An 11,715-nucleotide genomic window follows, 5' to 3' on the forward strand; every position below is an offset into this window, starting at 1 on the left:
TTTTCAGTTTGTTCATGTGACTCACATCTTTTGAAAGGATAGTTTGTAGACGTAAATGTTTTCATAATGTAAATTAAATTTTTTCTCTCTAAAATAGGGATGTAACGATTAACGGTATAACGATAAACTGGAGTAAAATTGCAGACGGCTAGAAACTGTGTTTGATTACCACACTTTTAGGGGAAAAAACCCTATGTAAAGATCTGTTTTTATGTCAAATATTTGAGTATAGTTTAATTTATTACAATTTGAATTGTATACACCTAATATTTGGAAGCAATATTCACTTTTAAAGTCTTTGAGAAGGTTCGTTAAACATCTGTGTGTTATTTATGCAATAAAGTATATACATTTTTCAAATTGGATTTTATCTTTTTTTTTGTGTTTTTTGCCCTTTTATTTTTTTATAGTAGGTTAAGCTGAAAAAATAATAGACAGATGATATAGATGAAGTTGTGCTGAAAAAACAGATCCCAAACATGGGTATAGTAAACATTTGTTTCTATAGTATATAAAGGCAAAATCAAAAGGACTGAAAAACGGACAAAATAGGCTCAGACCACAAAGGGTTAATATTTGAATGTTTCTGACACAGAAGGGACATTGGGACTGTTATTTTTGTTTTGTTTTTTTAAAATACAACTTGGTTAAATTATTTCAGTGTGTATCAGTACTTTTTGAACATTTTGAGCACAATTTCAATAATACCGCGACAATAATAACCGTGATAATTTTGGTCACAATAACGCTGACATGACGTTTTCATATCGTTACATCCCTATTCTAAAACAGAGACATGTTTGGAGCTGACTTTATTTGTATATTATTCTGTTCTTATTTTTCTGGTTGGGCCCACTGCAGATCAGATTCAGCTGAATGTGGAACTGAACAGTGAGTCCGACTGCCCTGCATTAGTCTGTCTGTCATTACTCAGCTGAATCTCTTCTCTCATGGTGAACAGTTTCACTAAGGCATTCTGGGAAATTTGTGGTGACATGCATCGTGGGAGGCGGAGCTCCACGCAGTTGCATTATGACCGCAGCGGCAACAAACACAGAAACGCCTTCATTGTCTCTGACTGCGGCAGCTGATTGGAGCTCCACTTCCCACAATGCACGTCACCACACATTTCCAAAAACCCCCCTAAACCGACTGCCTGTGTTTGGAAACACCTGGACTGTTTGTGGTGGACGACACCATGAAAGTGTTCACCAAGAGAGAGGAGGTTCAGATGAGGAATCCGACAGACTCGTTTAGTCCTGGAGGATTCTGCTGGTTTCTGTAAATTGGTTTCAGTCGGTTCCAACCGGTTGTACATGTTAAGTGTCATGAGATTACTGTTGTTATGATTTGACACAGTATAAATAAAATGTGATTAGATTTGAAGACTTAGGGATTCGTGACACTTAGGCTATGACTGGGTTTGACAGATCTGATGAACAGGTGGTGACGAAAGTCCTACACAGCTTTAATGGATGAAGTGTTTTTGGGTCAGAAACAGTAAAACCAACAGTTATAAAGGAGTTTATTAGAGCTGAACTGTTACAACCCTTCAAATGTAATACTTCTGTTAGAGGTGCTGATCTGAGCTGAACACAAAGCCTATGCCTCAAGTTTGGCCCAAAATAAAAACTGGTTTACATTTTATTTCAAATCCAGCTTTATAATGTGGTCAAAGGGGTCAGGTCTGTGTAGCAGCTCAGTCCAGTCCAGTCTGGTCCAGTCCATCTAGTCCAGTCCAGTCCAGTCTGGTGCAGCCCAGTCCATCCAGTCCAGTCCAGTCCAGTCCAACCAGTCCAACCAGTCCGATCCGGTCTCATCTAGTCCGGTCCAGTCCAGTCCATCAAAGTCCGTTCCAGTCCAGTCCATCTGATCCGGTCCAGTCCGATCCATGCCAGTCCAGTCCAGTCTAGTTCATCCAGTCCAGTCCATCTAGTCCATCCAGTCCAGTCCATCTAGTCCATCCAGTCCAGTCCATCCAGTCCAGTCCGATCCAGTCTGGTCCAGTCCAGTCCATCCAGTCCAGTCCGGTCCGGTCCAGTCCATCCGGTCCGGTCCGGTCCAGTCTAGTCCATCCAGTCCAGTCTAGTCCAGTGGTCACTGTCGGCCAGCTGTGAGTTTCTCCTCCACAGTGTGGTCTCCCTTGGAGCCCCCCATGCAGGGGGGACTCTTAGCCAGGGTGGGGTTCTGGTCCCACTGCTCAGGGGTCTTGGCCTGGATGGCCAGAGCGTGAACACAGCTGCTCAGCTCCTCCTTCAAAGCCTCGTTGACCAGACGGTGGCGCTGTAGCAGAGACAGACCCTGGAAGTGGGCGCTGACCACCAGGACCCGGAAGTGGGACTCGGACCCGGGGGGCACGGCGTGCATGTGACTTTCATTGTGGACCTCTAAGTGGTGTGGGTTCAGTGAAGTGGTCAGTTTGGCTCTGATGGCCCCCTCCACAGGGCGGCTGGGGTCCGGGTCCATACGGGCTGTGAACTGGGCCAGTGAGCGGCAGAAGGCTGGACAGGTGTGGGCGGGGCGAGCACAGCGGAGCACAGCGGACAGCATCAGGTGGTCTGTCTGCACACGCACCTGTCAACAAGCACACACACAGTGAGGTACTGATGAAAGGGTACTGTTAAATGGTACTGATGAAAGGGTACTGTTAAATGGTACTGTTTATGGTACTGTTTATGGTACTGTTGAAATGGTACTGTTAAATGGTACTGTTAAATGGTCCCTGTTTATGGTACTGATGAAAGGGTACTGTTAAATGGTACTGATGAAATGGTACTGGTAAATGGTACTGTTTATGGTACTGATGGAATGGTACTGTTGATATGGTACTGATGAAATGGTACTGTTAAATGGTACTGTTTATGGTACTGATGAAAGGGTACTGTTGATATGGTACTGATGAAATGGTAATGATGAAAGGGTACTGGTGAAATGGTACTGTTGAAAGGGTACTGTTGATATGGTACTGGTATATGGTACTGATGAAATGGTACTGTTGCTATGGTAATCATGAAATGGTACTGTTGATATGGTACTGATGAAATGGTACTGATGAAATGCTACTGGTAAATGGTACTGATGAAATGGTACTGAGAAATGGTACTGCTGATATGGTAATGATGAAATGGTCCTGTTGATATGGTACTAATGAAATAGTACTGTTGATACGGTATTGGTAAATGGTACTGATGAAATGGTACTGTTAAATGGTACTGTTAAAATGGTACTGTTAAATGGTACTGATGAAATGGTACTGTTGAAATGGTACTAATGATACAGTACTGTTGAAATGGTACTGATGAAATGGTACTGTTGAAATGGCACTGATGAAATAGTACTGTTGATATGGTACTGACAAAATAGTACTGATGAAATGGTACTGATGAAATGGTGCTGATCAAATGGTACTGATGAAATGGTACTGTTGAAATGGCACTGATGAAATAGTACTGTTGATATGGTACTGACAAAATAGTACTGATGAAATGGTACTGATGAAAAGGTGCTGATGAAATGGTACTGTTAATATGGTACTGATGAACTGGTACTGTTGATATGGTATTGATGAAATAGTATTGTTGATATGGTACTGGTAAATGGTACTGGTAAATGGCACTGATGAAATGGTACTGTTGATAAGGTACTGATGAAATGGTATTGATGAAATGGTACTGTTAAATGGTACTGTTGAAATAGTACTGATGAAATGGTACTGGTAAATGGTACTGGTAAATGGTACTGGTGAATGTTACTGTTAAATGGTACTGTTAATTGGTACTGTTGATATGGTACTGATGAAATGGTACTGATAAATGGTACTGTTGAATGTTACTGTTAAATTGTACTGGTAAATGGTACTGTTGATATTGTACTGATGAAATGGTACTGTTGAATGGTACTGTTAAATGTCAGACTGATCTCAATAACAGCTGTTGTGTGTACTTATGGTATTTGGTGTGCTATCCCTACACTTTTTGGAGCTGTTATGTGTTACACAGCAGGGATGGAACCATTACAGTATGATGATAAATTGTGGTAAAATTCCCAACAGGCAGTATTACCATTTCAAATTCTAATTATCATTAAAAACCATGTTTAATTACTGCACTTTGAAAAACTATAGCTCATTTCCTGTACACAGCAGTACTGAATGTTTGGCCTCTGAAAACATGGTTGAAGGCTCCCACACAGACAGCGCTCTGGACGTTTACCCCCATTTAAAGGACGAAGTCAGAAGTCTGGACGTGTTTTAAAGGACACTGAGGGGAAGTGAATTGAAGGTGGGGAACCTGTGTGTGAAAAATGCAGGAAAAAAGTCTGTAAACGGAGTCAACCCTTCACACACAGATGGTACTGTTGCTTTAATCTGTACATTTATTTGTAGCTCAGGTCCATGAAACAAAGTGTTTTTTTCTGTTCCAGTTCTTACGTCTGTCAGACTAGATCTAGTCTGGAGTGCTGAATCTAAACTAGGGATGTAACCATTACCGGTATAATGATAAACCGCGGTAAAATCGCAGACGGATAGTATTACCATTTAAATTCTAATTCTCATGATAACCGTGTTTGATTACCGCACTTTTAGGGGAAAAAACCCTATGTAAAGATCTGCTTTTATGTCAAATATTTGAGTATAGTTTGAATTTATTACAATTTTAATTTTCTATACCTAATATTTGGAACCAATATTCACTTTTAAAGTCTTTGAAAAGGTTCATTAAGCATCTGTGTTATTTCCGTAATATATACATTTTTCAAAAAGGATTTTTTTTTGTGTGTGTGTGTGTTTTCTGGCCTTTTATATTGATGTAGTAGGTTAAAGTGAAAAAATAATTGACAGATGATATAGAATATACCAAACATGGGTATAGTAAACATTTGTTTATATAGTATACAAAGGCAAAATCAAAAGGACTGAAAAACGGACAAGATAGGCTCAGACCACAAAGGGTTAATATTTGAATGTTTCTGCAACAGAAGGTACATTGTGCCTATTATTTTGTTTTTTGTTTGTTTTTTTAAATGCAACTTGGTTAAATTATTTCAGTGTGTGCATTAGTACTTTTTGAACATTTTGAGCCCAATTTCAATAATACCGCGATAATAATGATAACCATGATATGAAATTTTCATATCGTGACATCCCAAATCTAAAGTATGCTTGGTTCTTTTCTATAAAAGTGCAGTTCCCTCTTCTGTCCATAAGGTGTCAGCTTTAATGCACATTTGTATGTGTGATGTTTACATGTTAATATTTTTCATGTTTCTGCAACAGAAAGTACATTGCGCTGTTATTTTATTAGTTTTTTGTTCAAAATAAAACTTGGTTGAATTATTTCAGTGTGTCTATAAGTACTTTTTGAACATTTTAAGGACATTTCAAGTATACTGCAATAATAATGATAAGAACTGTGATAATTTTGGTCACAATAATTGTGATATGAAATATATTGGTAAAGTTCAGGCCTGTATCAGTGTAAATATAAATGTTTATACTTAACCATAAGCAGCTCAGTCTCTAACAGGAGTTAGTTTATAATTTCCAGTTTCATAATTAAGGAAAAAAATCGGCATCTAGTATGAAATTGTTTTAAAATGTTTTATTGTGTCTAGAATATTGTGATCCACATGCGACCTGTGTGAACTCTGTGCTTTAGATCTGGATCCAGTCTGGTGTGGTTCAGGTGAAACCCTGGGTCAGGGCTGTCGAATTCATTTTAGTTCAGTTCCAAATTAAGCTAAATTTGATCTGCAGTGGGCTGAACCAGTAAAATAATAACATAATAATATATAAATAATGTCAACTCCAAACTTTTATCTATGTTTTATAGAGCGAAAAAAATAAACTTACATTATGAAAAGGTTTACACCTACAAACAATCCTTTCAAAAGATGTGAATAACATGAAAAACCTGAAAAAAATAAGTGTAATTTTAACAATATTCTGCCTCAGTTTATCATTTACACATGTACATTATAACTTAAAGACTACAGTGGATCTACAAACACACAAAACATTTAATAACAGACAGAATATTGTTAAAATTGTACTGACTTCTCTTAACCCTTTAACTACCAGACTAAGAGGAACCTGATAAGGAACCTGATGAGTAACTCAACCATATGGTTGAGCTGGCAGTTAAAGGGTTAAGACATTTCAGGTTATTCACATTTTTTGTGAAATTATACTTTGTTTTAGTGTAAATACATGAAAATATTTACATTTACAAAGAGAAAAATTTGGAGTTGTCATTATTTATATTTTATTATGATAGTATTTTACTGATCCTGCCCACTGGAGATTGAATTGGTCTGAATGTGGAACATGAACTAAAAGGATTAATATCTTAGTGTAATTTTTGCATTTCACAAATTCATCCCCAGGGCTGGACTGGACCCTTTGGTGGGCTGGATTTGGACCCCAGGACGCATGTTTGACACCTGTGCTCTAGGTGAAACCCTAACAGTGACCGGCTAAAATTTGCTTAGAGGTCTTATTTCTGTCTTTGTGCATCATAAATCGATCTCAGTGAATCCCCAAAGGAACTCTGTGTTGGTAAATGACAGTTCTGCAAATGTACAGGATTTCAGTTCTGCTCAACATGTTGATGCTCATATGAACTATGTTTTCAGCTCAAAAATGAACAATTTCAGCACAATTAATGCTATATTTTCATGTCACAAATGGACAAGTTCTATTTGAACTGAACTGAAAAACAAATCTTCTATTCTTTTAGATTCCCCAGTTTTTCTTACAGATTCTCTCCTACATATCACGTTTTATTTGTACAGGTTCAATCTGGAGTATGGTGCTGATCCATCCTGCTTCTGTTCCACCAATACATACATGAAGAATGGTACACAGCACTGTTTACATCAACACTTTTACAATAAGAAGCATTTTTATAAAGAAGTAACAATTCTATATTATTTCCTCTTTAGTCTGATGCTAAACTATCCAATAAATAATAGCGCTCCTAGTTTTTGCAAAGGGATCATTAGTGTAAACGCTGACATGGCTGCAGAGCATCAGTATGATGGGATCCACAACAACCATGTCACATCCGTCCACTGACACATTTAGTGTTTTTGTGTCAGCTGGGATTGTTTTAGATCCACAATACCAACATTTATGAAGAAGAGCACAATTAGCAATAGTAAGTCTGTAAGTTTATTCCTAATAAAGTACTGGTACTGACCAGAGCATCATGGGTAATGTCACGTCCGTCCACCAGCAAAAGTTTTCACATCCACGTGCTATTCCAAATCCAATATTTATGAAAATAGAGCTTCCACTGTCAAAGAATATCAGTAGTCTGTGCACAAATGGATTAGCATTATTTACACACACTTCTATGACTTTATGACAACTGTTTTGACAAAAATGGACATTCATTTGACCCCCTAACTAAAGCCGTTGTGTTCAGCTGTTTATATAAAGTACCAGTTTCACTAGGGGTCAGCTCTGTTCTGTTTGTTTTGCTAGCATTAGCCGTTAGCTTGTATCTGTCATTGACCGTCTGTAAAATGGTCCAAACGTCCGGTCCTCATGTCTCAGTCCCACCAGCTCCATACTGTTTATTCCAACCTGCAGTCACATCTGTGGCATCGGTAAACTGCCGGTGGGAAGGACGGTCACGACTAAACTGGACTCACCGTGGAAAGAAGACATGCGCGTGCCCGCTGCAGTGCCTGTCGGATATACGAGCATTCTGGGTAATGTTGTTTATTTCCGTCTTCTTCTTCTTCTTCTTCCTCTTCTTGTTTGAAGGTGCATTACCGCCACCTACTGGACTGCAGTGTCAGCAGTAGATTGGCAGACAAACTAAAGTAAAACAAAAAATTAAATAATTCCAAACCTAAATCATGTCGAACAGTCCTGTTTCCGTTAGAACACAGTCCTGTTTCCGTTAGAACACAGTTCTGTTTCCGTTAGAACACAGTCCTGTTTCCTTTAGAACACAGTCCTGTTTCTGTTAGAACACAGTCCTGTTTCCGTTAGAACACAGTTCTGTTTCCTTTAGAACACAGTTCTGTTTCCTTTAGAACACAGTCCTGTTTCCTTTAGAACACAGTCCTGTTTCTGTTAGAACACAGTCCTGTTTCCATTAGAACACAGTTCTGTTTCCTTTAGAACACAGTCCTGTTTCCTTTAGAACACGGTCCTGTTTCTGTTAGAACACAGTCCTGTTTCCTTTAGAACACAGTCCTGTTTCCTTTAGAACACAGTTCTGTTTCCTTTAGAACACAGTCCTGTTTCCTTTAGAACACAGTCCTTTTTCCTTTAGAACACAGTCCTGTTTCTGTTAGAACACAGTCCTGTTTCCATTAGAACACAGTTCTGTTTCCTTTAGAACACAGTCCTGTTTCCTTTAGAACACGGTCCTGTTTCTGTTAGAACACAGTCCTGTTTCCTTTAGAACACAGTCCTGTTTCCTTTAGAACACAGTCCTGTTTCTGTTAGAACACAGTCCTGTTTCCTTTAGAACACGGTCCTGTTTCTGTTAGAACACAGTCCTGTTTCCTTTAGAACACGGTCCTGTTTCTGTTAGAACACAGTCCTGTTTCCTTTAGAACACAGTCCTGTTTCTGTTAGAACACAGTCTTGTTTCCTTTAGAACACAGTCCTGTTTCCTTTAGAACACGGTCCTGTTTCTGTTAGAACACAGTCCTGTTTCTGTTAGAACACAGTCCTGTTTCCTTTAGAACACAGTCCTGTTTCTGTTGGAACACAGTCCTGTTTCCATTAGAACACAGTTCTGTTTCTGTTAGAACACAGTCCTGTTTCCATTAGAACACAGTTCTGTTTCCTTTAGAACACAGTTCTGTTTCCGTTAGAACACAGTCCTGTTTCCTTTAGAACACAGTCCTGTTTCTGTTAGAACACAGTCCTGTTTCCGTTAGAACACAGTTCTGTTTCCTTTAGAACACAGTTCTGTTTCCTTTAGAACACAGTCCTGTTTCCTTTAGAACACAGTCCTGTTTCTGTTAGAACACAGTCCTGTTTCCATTAGAACACAGTTCTGTTTCCTTTAGAACACAGTCCTGTTTCCGTTAGAACACAGTCCTGTTTCCTTTAGAACACAGTTCTGTTTCCGTTAGAACACAGTTCTGTTTCCTTTAGAACACAGTCCTGTTTCCATTAGAACACAGTTCTGTTTCCTTTAGAACACAGTTCTGTTTCCGTTAGAACACAGTCCTGTTTCCTTTAGAACACAGTCCTGTTTCTGTTAGAACACAGTCCTGTTTCCTTTAGAACACGGTCCTGTTTCTGTTAGAACACAGTCCTGTTTCCTTTAGAACACGGTCCTGTTTCTGTTAGAACACAGTCCTGTTTCCTTTAGAACACAGTCCTGTTTCTGTTAGAACACAGTCTTGTTTCCTTTAGAACACAGTCCTGTTTCCTTTAGAACACGGTCCTGTTTCTGTTAGAACACAGTCCTGTTTCTGTTAGAACACAGTCCTGTTTCCTTTAGAACACAGTCCTGTTTCTGTTGGAACACAGTCCTGTTTCCATTAGAACACAGTTCTGTTTCTGTTAGAACACAGTCCTGTTTCCATTAGAACACAGTTCTGTTTCCTTTAGAACACAGTTCTGTTTCCGTTAGAACACAGTCCTGTTTCCTTTAGAACACAGTCCTGTTTCTGTTAGAACACAGTCCTGTTTCCGTTAGAACACAGTTCTGTTTCCTTTAGAACACAGTTCTGTTTCCTTTAGAACACAGTCCTGTTTCTGTTAGAACACAGTCCTGTTTCCGTTAGAACACAGTTCTGTTTCCTTTAGAACACAGTTCTGTTTCCTTTAGAACACAGTCCTGTTTCCTTTAGAACACAGTCCTGTTTCTGTTAGAACACAGTCCTGTTTCCATTAGAACACAGTTCTGTTTCCTTTAGAACACAGTCCTGTTTCCTTTAGAACACAGTCCTGTTTCCGTTAGAACACAGTTCTGTTTCCGTTAGAACACAGTTCTGTTTCCTTTAGAACACAGTCCTGTTTCCATTAGAACACAGTTCTGTTTCCTTTAGAACACAGTTCTGTTTCCGTTAGAACACAGTCCTGTTTCCTTTAGAACACAGTCCTGTTTCTGTTAGAACACAGTCCTGTTTCTGTTAGAACACAGTTCTGTTTCCTTTAGAACACAGTTCTGTTTCCTTTAGAACACAGTCCTGTTTCCTTTAGAACACAGTCCTGTTTCCGTTAGAACACAGTTCTGTTTCCTTTAGAACACAGTTCTGTTTCCTTTAGAACACAGTCCTGTTTCCTTTAGAACACAGTCCTGTTTCTGTTAGAACACAGTCCTGTTTCCATTAGAACACAGTTCTGTTTCCTTTAGAACACAGTCCTGTTTCCTTTAGAACACGGTCCTGTTTCTGTTAGAACACAGTCCTGTTTCCTTTAGAACACAGTCCTGTTTCCTTTAGAACACAGTTCTGTTTCCTTTAGAACACAGTCCTGTTTCCTTTAGAACACAGTCCTTTTTCCTTTAGAACACAGTCCTGTTTCTGTTAGAACACAGTCCTGTTTCCATTAGAACACAGTTCTGTTTCCTTTAGAACACAGTCCTGTTTCCTTTAGAACACGGTCCTGTTTCTGTTAGAACACAGTCCTGTTTCCTTTAGAACACAGTCCTGTTTCCTTTAGAACACAGTCCTGTTTCTGTTAGAACACAGTCCTGTTTCCTTTAGAACACGGTCCTGTTTCTGTTAGAACACAGTCCTGTTTCCTTTAGAACACGGTCCTGTTTCTGTTAGAACACAGTCCTGTTTCCTTTAGAACACAGTCCTGTTTCTGTTAGAACACAGTCTTGTTTCCTTTAGAACACAGTCCTGTTTCCTTTAGAACACGGTCCTGTTTCTGTTAGAACACAGTCCTGTTTCTGTTAGAACACAGTCCTGTTTCCTTTAGAACACAGTCCTGTTTCTGTTAGAACACAGTCCTGTTTCCATTAGAACACAGTTCTGTTTCTGTTAGAACACAGTCCTGTTTCCATTAGAACACAGTTCTGTTTCCTTTAGAACACAGTTCTGTTTCCGTTAGAACACAGTCCTGTTTCCTTTAGAACACAGTCCTGTTTCTGTTAGAACACAGTCCTGTTTCCGTTAGAACACAGTTCTGTTTCCTTTAGAACACAGTCCTGTTTCCTTTAGAACACAGTCCTGTTTCCATTAGAACACAGTTCTGTTTCCTTTAGAACACAGTCCTGTTTCCGTTAGAACACAGTTCTGTTTCCTTTAGAACACAGTCCTGTTTCCTTTAGAACACAGTCCTGTTTCCTTTAGAACACAGTCCTGTTTCTGTTAGAACACAGTCCTGTTTCCATTAGAACACAGTTCTGTTTCCTTTAGAACACAGTCCTGTTTCCTTTAGAACACGGTCCTGTTTCTGTTAGAACACAGTCCTGTTTCCTTTAGAACACAGTTCTGTTTCCTTTAGAACACAGTCCTGTTTCCTTTAGAACACAGTCCTTTTTCCTTTAGAACACAGTCCTGTTTCTGTTAGAACACAGTCCTGTTTCCATTAGAACACAGTTCTGTTTCCTTTAGAACACAGTCCTGTTTCCTTTAGAACACGGTCCTGTTTCTGTTAGAACACAGTCCTGTTTCCTTTAGAACACAGTCCTGTTTCCTTTAGAACACAGTCCTGTTTCTGTTAGAACACAGTCCTGTTTCCTTTAGAACACGGTCCTGTTTCTGTTAGAACACAGTCCTGTTTCC

The 11,715-nt window shown here is 39.2% G+C and overlaps 1 protein-coding gene across 5 annotated transcripts; it reads right to left on the reverse strand.

The window, feature by feature from the left end:
- Positions 1-1,489: 1,489 nt before the first annotated feature.
- bola1 (bolA family member 1) lies at positions 1,490-7,704 on the reverse strand. 5 transcript variants are annotated; one of them, XM_030159344.1, is made up of 4 exons: positions 7,657-7,704; positions 2,098-2,574; positions 2,010-2,034; positions 1,490-1,702 (listed from the first exon to the last, which is right to left on the reverse strand). In XM_030159344.1, exon 2 carries the CDS (start codon positions 2,548-2,550, stop codon positions 2,098-2,100), a length of 453 nt encoding a protein of 150 aa, XP_030015204.1. In that variant the 5' UTR covers positions 2,551-2,574; positions 7,657-7,704; the 3' UTR covers positions 1,490-1,702; positions 2,010-2,034. The 5 variants fall into 5 exon arrangements, with proteins under 5 accessions (XP_030015204.1, XP_030015203.1, XP_030015202.1 ...); XM_030159343.1 differs by lacking the exon at positions 2,010-2,034 and having other exon boundaries at positions 1,490-1,725; positions 2,097-2,574; XM_030159342.1 differs by lacking the exon at positions 2,010-2,034 and having other exon boundaries at positions 1,490-1,697; positions 2,076-2,574.
- Positions 7,705-11,715: the final 4,011 nt, after the last annotated feature.

This window comes from Sphaeramia orbicularis, chromosome 16, assembly GCF_902148855.1.
Source record: "Sphaeramia orbicularis chromosome 16, fSphaOr1.1, whole genome shotgun sequence".
Taxonomy (NCBI): Eukaryota; Metazoa; Chordata; class Actinopteri; order Kurtiformes; family Apogonidae; genus Sphaeramia; species Sphaeramia orbicularis.

Bases quoted from the DNA above. Each gene is read 5' to 3' on its own strand.
- bola1 (XM_030159344.1), bottom strand. From the start codon at position 2,550: ATGCTGTCCGCTGTGCTCCGCTGTGCTCGCCCCGCCCACACCTGTCCA.